The sequence below is a fragment of the Protomyctophum parallelum genome (assembly GCF_964188405.1).
Source record: "Protomyctophum parallelum genome assembly, chromosome: 13".
In the NCBI taxonomy this organism is placed as follows: domain Eukaryota; kingdom Metazoa; phylum Chordata; class Actinopteri; order Myctophiformes; family Myctophidae; genus Protomyctophum; species Protomyctophum parallelum.
The window spans coordinates 17,027,725-17,046,262 of record NC_139708.1 but is presented as its reverse complement, the minus strand read 5'-3'; the positions used below and the strand labels follow the sequence as shown (position 1 = coordinate 17,046,262).

The following is an 18,538-nucleotide window of genomic DNA, read 5'->3' as shown; positions in this document are numbered from 1 at the left end:
AATAGCACCGAGATGTACTGGTCCAGCTTGTTTTGCTGTTTATTTTTAACCGACTTGAACCCAGCATCCCTAATCTGGGGCAAACATTTGGCGAAAATATAGCAATCTACAAATTACAATCTCACAACACATTGCAACGTGACAGGTTGTGAACTTGTAGATCGGTTATTTTCTGTAAACCTATTTTAGTTCAGCGCAAAAACAGGATTGAGTGTCCCTATTATAGAGCCCTGGTGGACTCTGGTCAACTATGTAGGCCTATAGGATTTAAATCAGTTACCGGGGGCATCAGCTGGAGGGTTGGCTGGAGAGTGAGTGGCATTTTGGAGGACAGGAACCCCTTTTTCATATTTTTACCTTTCAATCTGGGAACCCCTTTTGAGGTAGTTGTTGCTACGTAGGTACAGTAGCATTTGCAAAAAAACGCAAACATCAAATCCCCATTGACAATGAATGGAGAATTTACGTCATATGTGGACGAGCAAATCGGTATTTTTGAATATATATTTGATGTTTTTCAGAAAACCTGGCCAGGATTTAGAAGGCGTTTTCAGAATCAGCCTCAAGTCTGAATGGGTTAAGATCTATCATAGGTTGAAGAACAAGTGTATTTCTTTAAACAGTGCTTTGTTGCCAGGTCATTATATTCATGCAACACATCAAGGTTCTGTCACAGAGGGAGCCCTGCTGCAAATACAGTATTCACAGAGTAACTTTGCTCTTATTCATTCATTGAATTCTGTGTGCTTCCAACCTAGCCCAGGCCCAGTAGCTATAAGCCAGAGAGTCTGCTTGAAGTTGTTATTTAACTTTGCATATCTTGTTGCATAGTCAAAGGGCTTAGTGCTTCATATCAATAACAGAGCCCCCAGACATCCTAGAGAAAAGCTGAGGGAATATAGTCTAAATATTCACTTTGAAGATGTCAAAGAAACCGTCATGATATCTTTGAAGTGAGTTTATCCCTTCCGTTTATTTAAGGCTGAGCACTATGGGCCCTTCAACTACCCTCCAACTGTGTGAGCAGAAATTAAAAAAGAAAGTTTCAAACGGCATTAGAAGATGTCTATGCCCCCCCTTTCCACAAAGACCCCATTGTGTTCTTAATTCTTATCCACACCAATCTGACTGAATGGGGCTCCTCTGCCTCAATAATATTACATAATATATAACACTTCCTTTCAAGAACATCTCTCTAGCTCGTCCTCAGACAGTGTCCTGCAAGTCTCATTCTCCTGGCTGCTATTTTGTCGCTCACCCTGAATATTCCAGGATACAGATTCTCGTTGGAAACATGTGTATTCTTGCTGATGTTGAGCACTACACGTAACATTCTGGTGTAGCACCCGTCTAGAGTCTTCTGCAGAGTTGGCTTCAGGGTCCAGCATTCACTGCCATATAGGAGAACAGATTCTACCGTCGCATATAGAAGAAGCTGAGTTTGATTTGTCAAGGGAGATTGGAGTTCCATACATTGGCCATGCCATGTAGGGCCCTCCATGCAAGTGCCTTCCTCAAGTTCCTCACTTTTAGATCTTGCTCTGTTGAGTTGACCCATGAGCCCAGGTACTTGAAGTCCACGACTTCCTTCAGAGCAGTGCCTCTCAGTTGTTGTGAGAGGTGGATGTTCCGTTTGGATGTTATAGGTAAACACCTAAATTTTCTTGGCATTCAGCCGAAGTGCGTAGTCCAGAACTATAACAAAAAGGAAGGGGGCTAGGATGTCTCTTTGGTAACAGGTATGGTTGCCCCTATTCCATTTGGCCCCCGCTATTTTCCGCCGACCTGACGCCGACCGCTCAGTGCGGCGGTTCTTGTATTCTTTATTTTGTTTTATTGAGAATAAGGTTAGAAATACCTTTAGGGTTAGGCATAGTTTTACTGGGGTTAAGTTTAGGAATAGGGTTAGGTTTAGGCATAGTTTTACTGAGGTTAAGGTTAGGAATAAGGTTAGGTTTAACCTTTTAAGCATAATTTACTTAGGTCACTTTAGGAATACCAGGCCACGCAGTAAACTTTATTATTCCAAAGTTTCGGCAAACAGATTGCCTTCTTCAGGGTATGAAGCCCAATAAATTAGGCTACCATTAATATAGAAACTGGTCGATTGAGGGCGCTATCACACATGAGGTCACAATGAGGTCAATATGTGCATGACCTTGACAACTGCACACATCCTAACCAGATGCCCGAACCACCTAAGCTGGCTCCTCGAGGTGAAGCAGCAGCGACTCTACTCCGAGTCTCTCTCGCGTGACTGAACTTCTCACCCTATCTCTAAGGGTGATGCCAGCCACCCGTCGAAGAAAACTCATTTTGGGCGCTTGTATGTGCGACCTTATTCTTTCGGTCATGACCCACACTTCATGACCATAGGTGAGAGTAGGACCGAAGATTGATCTGTAGACAGAGAAGAGCTGAGCCTTCTTTCTGGCTCAGCTCTTTTCATCACAACAGTGGGTACAACGACTGCAATATGCTGCTCCGATTCTCCGTCTGTTCTCCTTCTCTGTCCTCCCCTCACTCGTGAACAAGACCCTGAGATAGAAGTTAAACTCCTTCACCTGGGGTATGTCCAATAGCAATGATATAAATATATTATAAATATAATATTGCTATTAAAAATATATGCTGGCGGCGTGTTTCCTCCTCCACGTCATCAGTGCCCATACCCGAAGGCGGGGTTGGCGAAAGGGCCTTTCTGTGTGGAGTTTGCATGTTCTCCCCGTGTCCCCTAGGGTAGGTACCCTCACAAAAACATGCAGTAATCCTGGTCTCTAAACTGCCTCCCCCTGGCCAGCCGGGGCGCCTGATGGAGGGGAAAGGAACTGGTTGGAATAACATGTTCCTTCCACGCGCTACGTCCAACCAGGGGAACTCCCCCCTGTCAGGTGTAAAGGACAACTTGGACACTCAAGCATGAAGGAAGCATGAGTTAAGTCCGTTGCTCTCCCCAGGTTGGCGGAGGGTGTGTAGAGCCCAGGATCACATTAGATGATTGACACAGGGGTGAAAAATGGGTTACAAAATCGTGGGATAAAAAAGATATAAAAAAAAAATATATAGGCCTATAATTTCTTTTAATAATAATAAAAATCACACCCATGTGAAGTGAGGGGCGCTCTAATCAACGCACATCATCATCAAGAATGGTGGTCTCTTATTGGCCAAGAGTTCCCATAACCTCCAATTTGGCATGTTTGGCATGTTTTTGATGAAAACATGAAAACAAATGGTGTCTGTCATTCTTTAGTGCTGAATTTATGCTACATTATGCCGGGGGTCTTTTACATCATAATCCATCTATGCCCTCCTTCTGTGTTAATGAATCAATTATGGTTAGGTTTGTTCATTATGAATCCTAGATACTGCCTGTGACCACCTGAGGTCAGGACCACCGTTCAACCCACCTCAAGTGGCCTGTTGCTGCCCTCTAGTGTTTACAGTTAGGCAAGTACACTTCACTGGGATTGGCCTCTTCTGCTCTTAGCACAGTATCACAGATAAGTAACAGACTTATCTTAATAATATAGGTATATATTTATTCATACGTACATATTCATTTATATCGGTTAATTGTAAAAAAAAAAAAGAGAAAAAAAAAAGAAAAGAAGAAAAAAAAGGAAAAGATTTACAGTCATTGTCAAAGTTGTATTTGTAATTCCTCAGGCATCAAACTACCAAGAACACATTGTAGATTCACCTCTTTCCCTCTGCCCCCAATTCTAAGCCTTACTCCAGTGTTTGGGACCACAAGTGTACATGAAATGAACTGACCAGAGTGAAAACCGGTGGAAGGTCACAGAGAAGGACGCAAAGGAGTTATTGGTTTTATATTATAGCATATATGTACCGAGACCAAAAGGACAACGACCCAATGTATACAGTAACCGTGTAGTGTATATTATGTCACTGAACAGAGATTTCTCGTTTTTTGCAAAGCCAATAGAATCATTTAGGAGCTGTGTGAGTGTGGTGCTGTAGGTCGACAGAATTTTGAGATCCTCTCAGTGCCAAGAGTAAAAAAAGCATGTGATTCAGTGGCACTAATGGCTTAAACCAGCGAGAGATGCGGTTGTATGACGAGGTTTAAACAGGCTCTTTCACATAGTCCAGTCTTTCCCTTTCCCTTAACCACATTAATCTTGGCGTCCCTATTTTGGGCATTTTGTCATCATAGGTGAAAGTCTTCCAAAACCATTGCCATTTGTCGTATTACTCAGTAGGGCATAAGTGGTTAAATTAAATTAACCATCTAACCCCAGAGCAGTTTGTAAAGCATTATAGCAGTGGTGTCTGCTCTTGTCTGCAGGCAACACCATCATACAAACAAGTTTATAAATCAGGCTTTATACAGAAGGAGACACATCTTTACCACTGGCTCCTGGATGTTCGCTAATCTGCTATATACTCCTGTTCAAACAAAACATGATCAGACTGGATTCACTGGATCATCTACACTTGCCCTCCTGTCAAGATCATGAGCTGAATAGAATTGTGATTCAATGTGCTACCTGTTGGCTTGCTTCCAGAAATAGGCATATTTGAATTTCCAAATTTGACATTTCATTTTTTTGTTTTGTATTATGAAATGTACAGGGCACCTTGAGATACACAGACAAATCTGGAGTGTTCATTTAACTACCTTAGAGTGTATAAATGTGCTGGTACATTTTGACACTCACAATTAAATTAACACTTTTGGGATTTGAGATGTGAAGTTTAGGGTATCTAAAAAGTATGTTAAGTTAACCACATGAACCCTAGCATCCCCACTCTGACTGGGCATGTCTTAATAAGCAAACATTCTGCAGAAAAAGCAGACTCACAATGCGTCTCTTTGTGAGCTTGTAGATTCAGCTAAGAGATTTGGTGTAGCGGGGGGAAAGTAGGGGACCAAGTATAGAGCCCTGGGGGACACTGGCCAACAAAATATTTAGGGTTGAAGTGGTTAAAGGACAGCATACAAGGGGATGAATCTGATTCTGCGATAGCGGCACACCAAAAAGTCCATCTGAGGACAAGTCCTTGATGGAAACACATTCAACAAGTATTCAACCTCCATTATTCCATCACCACTCATACTCAACTCACAGTCAATGTCAACCTATCATTTAACACTTATTACAATTGCACTGGCTCAAACCCTTCCCCTGCACAAAGGCTACACTCAAACATTAAGTAACAATAACTCATAATAAACAAACTGCATAAGACTGGAACAGGGCTTAAAATCAACCGGGAGACACTGAACTCATGACTTCAAACACAAAAAACAGGCCCACCCCAAACCACACCAAAAACACAAATTCAAAGGAGGGAGAGTGGAGATCTAGATTCTGTGATGAACAGAAAAGACAGAATCATAAAAACAGAACAGGAGAGACACGGAAGTAGCAGGTGCATGTGCAGGAGAAGATCATCCATAATAAAGGCTTCAATACTTCATCGTGAGGGGGGGGGGGGGGGGCTTTAGTCCATAGCCCTCCATTGCAACATATCATTCCAACACATCTGTCAGCAGGCCAGAATTGTGCGCTTGCTTCAGCTCAAGATTCAGTCGACTTCCTCTTGTCGGGACTCCTCTTGTCTGAACCCCCTCCCAAGTCACTGGTCCGAGACGGACAGAGGAGGTCACAGGTGGCTGGGTCCGACCCACCATCACTCTGTCCAGTGTCTGTCCAGGCCTCATGGGAACCGAGGGGACGTCGACGCTACAGAATGCGTTCCACTTAGACGTTGCACAAATACTCCTCTCAACTTTGCACCAGTTTGCCATGATCAGAACTGTCACTGACGCAAAAAAAACAAACAAGAGCAACTAAATAAAACTGAACTCAAAATAGAGATGCTTTTGATTGTTTTCAGTTGGCTTTTTCCTTCCAATGTCCTGGTCTGACAACACAAACTCTTAATGTGATGTCCAACATTTTTGTTTTCTATTTTGCCAAATAGTGTCTACTCTACTATATTCTTTATGTTGTTGACATTTATGATCAGGTGCCAGCTTCAGTTCTCCAATGAAAATCCAGGTGTTGTACTGGCACAATATTCACACTTGAGTCTACTTGAGTACTACTGTACAAGCTCACAATGCGTCACGCTGTGACGCATTCAGCTTGTAGATCATAGACGTGCGACACCCACGCACAGCCAAGTATAACTCATTGCTTTATTCTCCAACAGTGGTTCACCGTCGTCCCAGTGTAAGGCTCACTGACAGTCCCTCCTTCACACCATCATTTGCGGTGTATTTTAGCTGGCTTCGGTGCTTGGATTCCCACGGTCCTTATTATGTACAATTAGATTTTAAAAAACTAGAGTTGTTACATGCAACATTTGGCATCTTCTCGAATCCCCACTTGTAAAGTCTCAATTGGTGTCCATTTTAGAAAAATATTAAAGTTTGTCTCTTTTTTCTTAAGTACAATGAAGCTTCTGATTGTAACAGAGAGAGAGAGAGGCAGGGGGTGTAGTGATGAGCATTTATATGTAGGTTTGCGTCTTTGTGTGTGTATGTGTACTGTATGCATTTGTGTGTGTGATGTCAGTAAAATATCATTCAAATGTCATTCTGAGGCAGTCGTTAAAATTCTCCTCATAAAATCATCATTTCTCACTGTCAGTGCAAAGGACTGTGGGTTAACATTTTGTGATTGCACAGTAGTTCTTGTTATCAACACTTATATGCACACGTCTATCCGAGTGTGTCTGTGTATCAGAGTGTGTGTGTGTGTGTGTGTGTGTGTGTGTGTGTGTTTGCATGTGCTAAGGGGCGGTTAGGCAGTTCATGGCTGTGAAAGACACTATGACTTCTCATAATTACATAAATCTACGTGCAGAGGGCAGTCAGCACAGAGCTAACAAAGCACTGCTCCGGATCATGTGCAAACACCCTCGGACAGTCTTTGATGTGGAAGTACTAAGTACTTGTAAGAAAAAATAAATTCTACTGCAACTGCAAATTTTGTTTAATCCGTTTGATTAAAACAGATTATTGATCCTGTTGTGTATTTAATGAAGAGTAATGTCTTAGGAATGGTAATAACACTCGTTTGTTATGAAACCCTATGTGATACTGGTGTGTCTAGTGTAGAATGTATGCCTAGGGACAGCAAGGAATGTACAGACATTCTTCTGTGGTGGTCTATGTGTATACTATTGTATGTGCATATGTATACTCTGTGTGTGTGTGTGTGTGTGTGTGTGTGTGTGTGTGTGTGTGTGTGTGTGTGTGTGTGTGTGTGTGTGTTAAAGTCTGTTTTTGGGAACTTGGGAATGTTGTTGGGAAGGTTGTGTGAGACCCTATGGCGTTGTTTGGCTCTCTCCCTCTCTCTGCAGCTCCGAAGGGGGAACCACACACCAGCATGTACTCAGTAAATGGGGACGAGGGGGCAGTAGGTCAGGGTTGGCAGGGGTCAGACGGCGGGGCCGCGGGGAGGGGAGGGGTGTTGTCTTTACATCATAGCAGGACGCAGCAGCGACAGAACCTCTGGCGACTTCCCCCGACAGAGGGAGGCGGAGTGACAGGGGCGAAGTACGCGTGCACTTTGATGTTAGGCAGATGGGTCTGAAGTAGGGAAAATGAGAGAACAAAAACAGAGTTGTGAGACTATCAATGTTTTTCCGGTCAAGTGTAGACCGGCTGGATCAAAGTGCACATTTAGAGTATGCAGTATGTGCTGTGTACAAACCAGTGCTCATCCACCACATCGCCTGCGTAACTCACCCTTAGTCTCTTGATGCCGGCACGGGTGATCTGTTGGCAGTCGTAGAGCTCGATGCGGTCCAGGCTGTGGCAGTTCTTCAGGTGCTCCAGGGAGGCATCAGTGATCAGGGGGCAGTTGTCCAGCTCGATCACCTCCAGGCGGTCGTGGGCACAGGGACCACTGCCCAGGTGCCTGATGCCATCGTCAGTGATCAGCTCACAGTGAGACAGACTCTAATGGGACAGAAAGGCAGCGAGAACGGAGCTCTGTCACTCAGCTGTGACAACAGAACCAGCTACTGTTGTTACTGCAGATACAATAACGCAAGGGCCAAAGGGGAGTTCCCGTTTTGCAGTACCTGAGTAGGCCGCGGGGATCGCAAGTCAGGAATGCATGCCTCCCAGTGTATCCATTGTCAGGGTAACTGTTGTTGTACCCGTCAGTCTGTTTGTGTAACACCGGTCCCACAAGTATTTTTTAAAATAAATGTGGTCATTGCTAGCACTCACCAGGACTTGCAGACGAGGGCAGTGGATAGACAACTGGATAAGCGTGCCATCTGTGATCTATAAGACAGAATAACAATAAATGTAACAATAAACTGCCTCGATTCAATAGGCAACAGTATGTCTGAATATGTTGAACTTAACTAACCTGCACACATTCCTCTAAGTCCATCTTCTCAAGTTCATGACAATTCTGCAGGAGGGCAAGAGTGACATTATTAGTTGACCGTCTTGGAGTGAGTGATGAGGCTGTTTGTGTATATTACGTTATGTAGGAAAGCAGTACACATTTCCCAGCATACATGGAAACACAAACACATGCTGACACCCATCCCGTCAGAATGCTCTCAGGCGATTAGTGCTCGATTGGATTTGTGGGAGGGACCAGGAAAAATGTCTGCGTTGTTCGCATCAACTTGTCTGTGTGTTGCAGTGTTTTGAGACCTAGTCTATGGATTGAGGAAAGGCTCATAACATGCACTTTTCCGATGGGATGATAGCCTACTCATCAAGTGTGTTTGTGTGTGTGTGTGTGTTTCTACTGTCAGCGACCTCAGAATGGACCTGATATATGTGCGTAACGATTTACAGATTAATTAAACGCATACAAAAACACGGATTTCAGTGGGCCACGCAACTGGCGACGTAACTGACAGACAGCATGTGTGGGTGGCTGCCGTCAGTGATTGAAATGATTATTGTTATTATTTTGGCGGATCGCCACACCTTTACATCTTCTTTTAAAAGGTATGTGCGCCAGCAGCAAGGCCATGAGGCCTGTGAAGCTGGCAGTCTTCCGAGATGTCCTCGCGTGTAGACAAGTGTGCCAACCTAGTTGGCAAAGCCATGGTGGACGCAATACTATAGGTTGTCACGTTTGAAATTGCGTTACGTTAAGTGAAACAAAATAAGTCCCCGGCCCCATCTCCGAGAGCCATAAAATATTTCAATCTTCTTGCCCGGGTCAGTTATGTGTGAAATAGTTCTACTATTGCACACAAGGACGTATGAGCTGGAACACTCACCCTGGCTAATGTAGTGAAGCCTACGTCGGTGAGCTGAGAGCAGCGAGCCACTTCTAATATTCTGAAAGGACAGAAAGAGGAACAGAGTTGCACTGTGACAGGATCACTTACAATCATTCACCCACTGGCCCCACTGGTTCTTTGCATGCTGGTACGGTATTTTAATACAACTGAAAGCAATGCACCATGTGACGTACCAGATAACTGTATTATTGATTTTGCATATCTACTTTTCTCTTCCAGTATTTACATAATTCTGCTTGTATCATTATTTAAATTGCCCTAAGGTTTTAATAACCTGTTTACTGCAAGTAGTTTTAGCTACGAAGGATGCCCTTCCTCGTGGTTGATGCCCATGTGCTGGTTCCCACAGCACAGATTTTTTTGCTGCCCTGTCCTGTCCTGTCTGTGGCAGTGACAAGCCATTTTCATTCTCCTCCTAGCTGCCATCTTCTGACTCACACTTGATAAACAGAAAGCTGATGATGGCTGAAAGTTGAAAATGGCACAGCTGAGGTGTGGGCGTGGTGCACTGGTGGGGACGTACCTGAGGCGGGGACAGTTCTGCCCCAGGGCGTGGAGGATGGCGTCTGTGATGTTGGCACAGCCAGACACACACAACGACTGGAGACGGTGGCAACCCCGGCAGATTGTGATGAGACCCTCATCTGTGATCTGCTGCTCAAAGAGAAGAGACCAGGAAGATTACTCACATTGTAAGTTGTAACCCAATGCGAGAAATATACACAACAAAAGAACAGCCTCGAGAACAAATCATTTTATTTTTCCACGTTTTGGAAAAAGTAAAATGTGTTGTGAGTCTTGTGACCAGACTGTAAAGGAGCCTTTAGTTGCGGCATGCCCAATTACTCAGGGGCGTTGCTGCTATGACGACCAAAGGGCTCTGGTCAGAGAGCAAACAGGACTCAGAGATGGAGTTTATGGTTTTTGTATAGAATCAGGACGGTTGCACAAGCACAACATACATGTATACACATGTATGTACATGTGGTTTTGTCAGGAGCACATTTATGTATGTATGTGTCCATAATAGTGCATTAAACATACACACATAGACAAGGGGTCCTTAGAAACTAGAGAGCGGCCAAATATAAGCATATACTAAAGTGGGTCCTCACTCCGCAGGAAACTAGCCTGCACTAAGTAAAGCAAAATAAACATCGGGAATTTAGTCCGCTGACGGTGTGGCCAGATCAAGTAAGAGGAGAAAGTGGAAAGAAAAGGCAGTTGAAAGGATAACAAATAAGTGTAGTGACTGGAACAAGATGAGATTCTGCGGCGCAAGATGATGAAACATCAGATATGAGAGAAGTGGTTTGGGTGATGATGGAGGAGGATCATTGTTTTAGACAGATGCAGCCAGAGAAATAAATAAATTGTCTGGGAGCAACTTTCAGCCAATATTAGCTTTGTGGGCTAGATTGCTACACCTCCAGCGCACAACAGGTTCCCTCCTCAGGAGCAGGATGCACAACAAGCAGACTTTCCCACTGGCCTTTTTCCTAGCATTCTCCACACCAGCAGAGAACAGCAATGACAGAGGAGCATGACCCACTTTACAACCAAAGGCCTGTTAAACATACACTCAACCAATATTTATCTCCTGTGTTCCAAAGGTACTACAGTCACCATATGGACGTTGTGCAATATAATTTACATTTTTGTGACTTAGAGTATATTAAATAACTACATACTGTAGCAAGTGATTCTGTGTCTTATCTATTCTCGTATGACAGTGTCCTGTCCTGTGGAGAAAATAGCCACTCTACAAGATCACATTATAGAGCGTCGCAGTCCTGCCCCCGACAAGAGGCCCGGAAAAGAATACCCTGTTACTTTTCCCCATAGACTTTCCAAAAAGTATTTATTTAAAGATGTTTACACCGCAGACAAAGCCAACTCGACTTGTGACAAATCATGACAATAAACACAATGTGTGGTCCTCTCACTTTAATAAAAAGGACATATATCAGGTCCATTCTGAGATCGCTATGAGAAAGGAGAATTTCACCCAAAAGGCAAGCCGGCAAGGTACAAGACTTTTTGTTTTGTTTTTCTTCTTGCTAATTATTTGATCGGCCCAAAACTTTGTGTTGGTTTATTCCTTGTGTTGAGTTGGCTTTGTCCGCAGCGTAAAAGTCTATGGGGAAAATTAATGGGGGAATTCTCTTCCGGGCATGAAAGGGGGCGGGACTGCGACGCTCTATGTTGAGACACATGGTGGTTGTGAGTTTGTTAGCCTCTGCACCCTGGCTTTTGTTTTGAGTTTGTAGATCGGCTATTTTGGCATATAAACCAGGCTTTACAATCATGGGTATTGTACTTACCGAGCATGTCTGCAAGTTTAGCGTCACCAGTTCCGGACAGTGCGCCCCGATGTGCTTCAGAGCTTCATCTTCTAGCTATAAGAGGTAGGCCGCACACAGGGAAAGTGTGATTTGGAAACCCAATTATGCCAAGATACCTGCAGATCTGTGAACTCTTTGTTCCTTGCTCCATTTCACCGGATATGCACTGCCTCGCAGCAAACCTTTACACTCTTTCCACCTCACACATCATCTGCATATTATGTAAAGTAGCTCAGCCACGCAGCCCTCATTACAGAGTGCTATTTAAATTCCAATTACTATAGTATGCCTGGGGGTCTGTGACCCCCCCCCCCCCCCCCCTCCCAATTCATGGGGTACACACTGACCATAAAGATCAGCAATCCACAACATCTGCTAATATCGTAATCTTAACAGTAATGACAGAATAATATATGGTTTGTCGCATGGTGTTTTCACACAACAATGTTAGCTTTGTTCATTTTGGAGAGTAGCGCTGTCGTGTGACAAAGACTCATTTGACTAGAGCCCTTCCACATACCTGTGTGCAGCCCTTGAGGAAAAGGCCTTTAAGTCCCGGACAACATCGCACCAGGGCCTGGACACCATCCTTGGTGACCTGATCACACCAGGAGATGTTGAGCTGTTCTAGCAGAGGGCATCCCTCACTGAGACAGGAGGAGAGCAGATAGAAAAGGTGAGGAAAAACAGAGCAATATCTGTCCACATACAACTGTTAATCTATAGTGAGATTATATCCCTAACCCTTATTTGACCTGCCCATTATACATTTGCACAAACAGTCCGATAATGATCAGTAAAATAAGACATATAGACAAAGAACAAAAGGACAGAGAAGAAGAATTCATTACACACCTGAGAGCTTTGAGTGACAGGTTGGTGATCGAGGTACAGGAAGCAAGGTCCAGGTGTTTCAGCTTTGGGCAGAACTTACTGAGACTATTACACGTACTGCAGGTAACAACAATAGGACACCATATTAACTAAAAATCACACCTGTGTGAAGTGAGTGTCGCTAATATTAAAGTCTAACTCATGTTGATTAGGTGATGTCATGGTGATATAAAACAAACGGTGCAAACAAACATTAAACACCATTAACAATAAAGAGACAATATGACGTAAATGACACATTACACAGTACATTTTGCCTTCATTGTCAATGCGTTTACAAAACAAACATTGAACTAAAGACAAACATTAAACCTGTGTATAGGAGGGGCTGAGCCCCTCAAAACTTCCCACACATTTGTAACAATGCATTTTCTATAATTTTCCAAAGTATTTTACCTAATTTCCACTCATACCGTGCAATAAGGTTCTTACACCAGTATATCATTACCCCAAGACAGACTTGAGAGAATGTGTCACGTGGCAAAAAGAACAGATCTACAAGCTAACAACGTATCATGATTGAACATGTTAGCTTGTAGATCTATTATTTTTATCACGTGACGTCCTGTGTACACAATAGGCCAAAGGTAGCCTATTTCACATAATGTTTTGGGACATGTTTTTTATGAAAAAGCCAATCAATAGCCAAACATTTTCCAAAACATTTGATTAATTCCAAACCTTTTCCAGGCCTGGAAAACTATTCAAAATATTTCTGTGGGAACCCTGATTTTAGGACACATGCCTGCCCCACATGTCTCTCTCAGTAACGTACTAACCTGTCAGAAATCTTGGTGCAGCCATTCAGACTAAGCAGTTCAATGTTCCTGCAGTTCTGGGAGAAAGTCCTACATAGGAAAGAACAAGCACAGATTGTGTTTGCTCACAGTGCATCTTGTGCTATATTTTATGTTACTCTGAAAATCCATTTGTATAGAGCGGCTTTTATGTAGATTGATCATTCTTGCCTCATTGTTTTTGTATTATTCTTTAATAATTGCATTATTGTATTTTCTCTACATTTATTGCCATTACCGGCACTTTATTTATCTTTTATTTACCATTTGTAATAGATATTTGTATGGCCTTTCTACATTTAAAGGATAGAAGAGTGAACAGAGACTTACCTTAGGGCACTGTCTCCAACCCCCAGGCACCCTCGCAGACTCAGCTTCCTCAAGAATCCCCCACATCGCTTTGAGATGTTCTCCACAACCCGGCCCTGCAACAAATAAAAGACACTCACGCTTGCTGCCTGCATTTACATTTACGACTAGGGATAACGTAGTAGAGAGAGACTCTGTTCCTTTATTTTTTGACGATGGATTGCGTAGTGACTGGTTTACCATGGTAAAAAGAGGAAATGCAGTGAGTGAGTACAGGGGGCTAAGACAGAAGTTACTGGTAGGAGGACGTAAGAAAAGACAGACTTTTCCTCACCTCAATGTCTGTCTGAAAGTCGAACAAGTCAATTCGTTGCCAGTTGCTGCCATCCAAGGCCAGAACGTTCCAGGACTGGGAGGGGAAGACGTAGTTAAAAACCAAGATTTCTCTCAGAAATGTCCATGCACTTGAAGTAATTATCATGAAAATAGACTCACCCGTGACACCTGGGCACAGCGACAAAGTGTCACCACATCCAAAAAGGAGAAGATTCTAGAAGACAGATAGATACAGTACAGTACATTAAGAATCCTCATACCCCGCTGCCATCCCATTGCTTACCCAAAACCCTGTCCTAAACCCTGTCCTACTGTAACACAGTCTCCGTACTCAACACAAGGACGTGAGTGACTCTGCTGCTTTCGTGTTTGACTGCTAGCAGGGCAGATATGTTTACCCTGTTAGCTAGATGGATGTGTTTACTCAAATCAGTGTCAGGATGGGGATATGCTCCAGTTGTAAAGAATCAATCTCTGGTAAACCCTAGCCTGTGTGATAAATTGTCACATGCCACAATGCAGTAAAACCTGCATCACACAGTTGCTACAGACTGAGATGCCTTGAGTAAACCCTTGTCTCTCTAAATCAGTTCTCTGCACCTGGACAGACACAGCACAGTCAGCAGCAACAGACCAGGCAGCATGGTTGGCATGGCCCAGGCTTGAGTTATGGCCTCCATTTTCTGTTTGTTCAGGGGGCTCTAGACCTTTTCTTTTTTTCCTTCTTAAATCGATTTGAATGTTTTATAACTGCGAGCATCTGTTTTTAATTACAGTTTTAGCATGGGGGAGGGGAGAGCATGGTGTGGGGCAAGAGGAGAAAGCTGCAGATGCAGATGGTGTTTGATTGGCTGGCTAGTTGGTTTGTTTGACTAAACTCGCTCAACAGAAGTGACTTCCTTTAAGTTGAGTGTTTTGTTTTTTTCCTCCAACACCGAGCACAAGTGATCAAGAAGATCTTGTGGTTGGTTGCCTGGCTGGAAGAGGGAGCAGGTGCAAGGACTTTTGTGCTTTTGTGAATGCTTCTGTGTTTCTATTGGATGTGTGGTAATGAAGAGGAGAGATATAGGTTGGCTGTGACTGGCGAGTATGAAACTTGCCTCTTAGTCTTTCCTGAGCAACAATCAACAAAGACTTTGGCTTAAGACTAGACTATACTTCCTCAATGGTAGGCCTACCGTAGAATGGTGTAGCTCGCCAAAAATAATATTGTTCAAGTGAAAACCTGTATGCATCATGTGTTTGAAAAATACCACTAACCTTAGCAACAGCTCCTTAGGCAGCTTCTTATTGATGACTGCCTCGTCGCTGTTTGAGAACATCTGGAAGAAGCAGAGAACAACGTTAGGCCTGCCTGACAGGCTCAGCATGGCTGGAGCCATCTCCATCCATGCCCTCCCTCACCCAGGACAGTTCCAGTACATAACCATGGATGAATATTCACATTATGATTAGCTGAGGCTCAGTGTAATGGTTTGAAAAACACAGCAGTTTGGTGGTGGTGGATGAAACAGAAGAGGAACTACTGTATGTTTTCTACAAAACCTCGAAACCGCCTGACCCATATGTAGTTGTGATTGCGATTGCTAATATATTGAGTTTAGTACATGTGCTCATTTCTTCCTTGTTCAGAGCTGTATATATTTACACTGACTGTTGTATTAGTCTAGTGTTCACACAACTTACATAGTAGTTCAAATACATTTGTAAAAATGTATGATCCTTGGGACTAATGTTTGCAGTTGTGAGAGCTATACTGGCATTACATTTGAACAGAAATACCTACACAGATAATCTCCAGTTCATTCACAGACAAATCATGAAGATCAGTAAATGTTATGTGACGTGTATATATACACGATCACCTGTGAACATTATAAAGATGAAGTCATCTAAAACTGTGTTCCAAGATGGTTGTGGAGGGATGATGACATTCTCTATGTTAATCATAATCACAATAGCCTATGGCAATTGATGCCAAATCTGGTTCAATCCATTTTAGTCTATACATTTATTTAAAAAAATAACACCAGCTGATCTTTGTTGTGTGAATACAAAGTGCAGGATGTAACCTGCCATCAGTGCCATGCACATCTTGCCTGACAATTAAGCATTGGTAAGTTCAACAAAATATAACGGTTGCTTCTTTGACTATAATATTCAATAAATATACCAATTTCATCATTTGTTTATCTTCAAAAGATATGAACACATATTTGGAGAAACATATGCACTTAAATAAACCCACCCATCCATCAGTTCACTGTCAACAAACTGGCAAGCCTACCATTTGAAATACATCTCTGGACCTTTAAAATCCAGTGAGCCCCACTGTGTCAAAGGCTCTCCCATCCCCATGTCTCTCTCACGCACGCACACACGAGTCGACACGACTGTAGAGTGTAGACTGTAAAATATATTAAATGATCACAGTAGGCCTACAATCTGTCAGAAATATCTTTAGATTGTTTTGTCGCCTAGTAGCTTTAGTCTTGAGTTTACAGACTCAGAAAAAAGCTACAGTAGCCTATAGCCTGGTCATAATAGGTGGTGAGTGGTGACGTGACTGACGTCAATCAGAAATAGCAACAAATCATTATCGACTACTTTCATTAAATTAACAAAGACAATGATGTGACGTAACTGCGTTCCACTTTCCAGGCTGTTGCAGTCCATTGTTATTGGCTAATAAACTACAGATCACGTATCTACCGCAGCTGTCAGGCCAGAAGGTACGGCCTGGATCTCCTGGCTGAGTCTTCAGCTGTTGCACCGTTAAAAATAAATGAAACCACACAAATCCCACGCTGGCTAAGGATTAAACAACACCAAGAGCTCATGCTATATGGACCAATGTCATGCAGTGAATATATAGCATTTGCTTTCAAAGCTTCCTTTCGTTTATTTTTCCTTTCCACAACACTTGGCTGCACGTTTACTGCTGCGACGTAAAGTTTATTATTACAGTGAATGCCGTCAGCAACATTATCTAATAAAGGCGCGGCTTAATTCATACGAGTTTACTCTATATAAAACGTTATGGCTGGTTATTTGTAAATAATCTAGTCGGGCCATGGCGGATCCATCTAATACGGTCCATGCAGAAGTCTCAACCCAAGGCCCCCACATAGCCGCAGCAGCCATAGACAGACAATCTATCCGCTAAAGCCAAGGGGAAGCTCGAAAAATTATAAGAGCCGAGATCCATTGATAAACTCGGTTAACAAACGCCAACTGAACATTACTCAAGGAAAGCCAAGAAATATGTCATAGCGATTTAGATGACACAGAGTATCAAAACTGTTTTTATGTGCTACGGGTGCCTCATTGTCTTTGTTTTGACGGCACAAAGAGAAGCGAGGACACATTTTAGGCCCTTTAAAATGCCCAAATGGAACAATCAACAGCATGACAGGTGTCAATGGACACATCGGCCCGTGTCGTCCGTGAAAAAAATGCGTTAAATGCTGTTGTTAAGACAAAACAACAGCATTTTACCTAATCCAAACATTGACTGCGGAAGCTGCCTGCCTCCACTGGCCATAAGCGCCGTTTTACAATAAATACAGCGAGCGACAGTCATCAAGTAGGCCTATAGCCTTTACGTTAACAGGATCACTGAATGCTGGACGTCAACAACTAACAGTTATTATTACAGATCGATGGAAAACTCACCTCAAACCGGCTCCGCGAAACACCATTTACCTCCTTCCCCATATCGGACGGTGGTTTACCGACTCAATCGGGGGGATAACGAGTCCGACTTCAGTGGAAGAAGCGCAGTAGCGTGGAGATGTCGGTCCTGTTCTTGTTTATTACTCTCCTCTGTAACTCTCATGCTACCGTCCTTTCGGGTGCTCGAACAGCTAATTTCATTGTTTTTTCCCAGCCTGTTGTTAACGCGAACGCAAGAGAGCTGTCTTTTTGATCAAACGCACTGACCAGCAGGCAGCGAGCCCGTGTTGCTATATCTGCTCACTTCATCACTCACCTCCCCCCACTAACCCAACACAATAGTCCAATAGAATCTATAGCAGCCTAAAATGAAGTTGACACAGGCCTGCATTACTTTAACATTATTAACAATGGTTCTGTGGCCCGTTATACCTATACCGACACATCGTTGTTAAATAGTAACCCTTAATGTTTGCCTACATATATTGGTCAATATATTCACAAAAGCTCACACTGCAGGCCTTTGTGGAGATTATTATCAAGTGATGCCAAAAAAGAGAGCATGTAGGCCTACATGAGGGCAAAGGGGGGAAGGGTAAATAGGTTTAATATGTCATGAAGTCTTGCAATAATAATGATAAATCTCTGAGCCCACCCAATTCTTCATAATTTAGCTCCAACTAACAGACAGTGCTATACTGTTCACAATTTAACTCAAATAATTCATTATATGTATTATACCATAAGTAGACTTCCTTTGCTGTTGTAAACATGGCATTTTACATTGTTAGTGATCAGTCGAAATGGTGTGCTTATCCCGTAAACATTATTTCCTTAAACATACATGATGCATTGTAACTTTGTAGTGACTGAACTGCCACTTTGTAAAACAGTAATAAACACCACTTCCTATTTGTC

General features: G+C 42.9%; 1 protein-coding gene across 1 annotated transcript; it reads right to left on the bottom strand.

Moving 5' to 3' along the window:
* Nucleotides 1-3,534: 3,534 nt before the first annotated feature.
* fbxl20 (F-box and leucine-rich repeat protein 20) lies at nucleotides 3,535-18,053 on the bottom strand. The gene is made up of 15 exons (XM_083780044.1): nucleotides 17,621-18,053; nucleotides 15,206-15,267; nucleotides 14,105-14,159; nucleotides 13,944-14,018; nucleotides 13,631-13,725; nucleotides 13,283-13,351; nucleotides 12,465-12,560; nucleotides 12,130-12,256; nucleotides 11,589-11,663; nucleotides 9,788-9,918; nucleotides 9,241-9,301; nucleotides 8,364-8,408; nucleotides 8,219-8,275; nucleotides 7,730-7,942; nucleotides 3,535-7,570 (listed from the first exon to the last, which is right to left on the bottom strand). The coding sequence occupies exons 1-15, from the start codon at nucleotides 17,660-17,662 to the stop codon at nucleotides 7,463-7,465; spliced, it is 1,311 nt and encodes a 436-aa protein (XP_083636170.1). The 5' UTR covers nucleotides 17,663-18,053; the 3' UTR covers nucleotides 3,535-7,462.
* Between the last annotated feature and the right edge of the window lie 485 nt (nucleotides 18,054-18,538).

Bases quoted from the DNA above. Each gene is read 5' to 3' on its own strand.
- fbxl20 (XM_083780044.1), bottom strand. From the start codon at position 17,662: ATGGGGAAGGAGGTAAATGGTGTTTCGCGGAGCCGGTTTGAG. The intron at 15,268-17,620 runs GTGAGTTTTCCA...TGCTTCTTCCAG, and splicing joins TTTCGCGGAGCCGGTTTGAG to ATGTTCTCAAACAGCGACGA. The intron at 8,276-8,363 runs GTTAGTTAAGTT...TCTGTCTTATAG, and splicing joins ACTTAGAGGAATGTGTGCAG to ATCACAGATGGCACGCTTAT.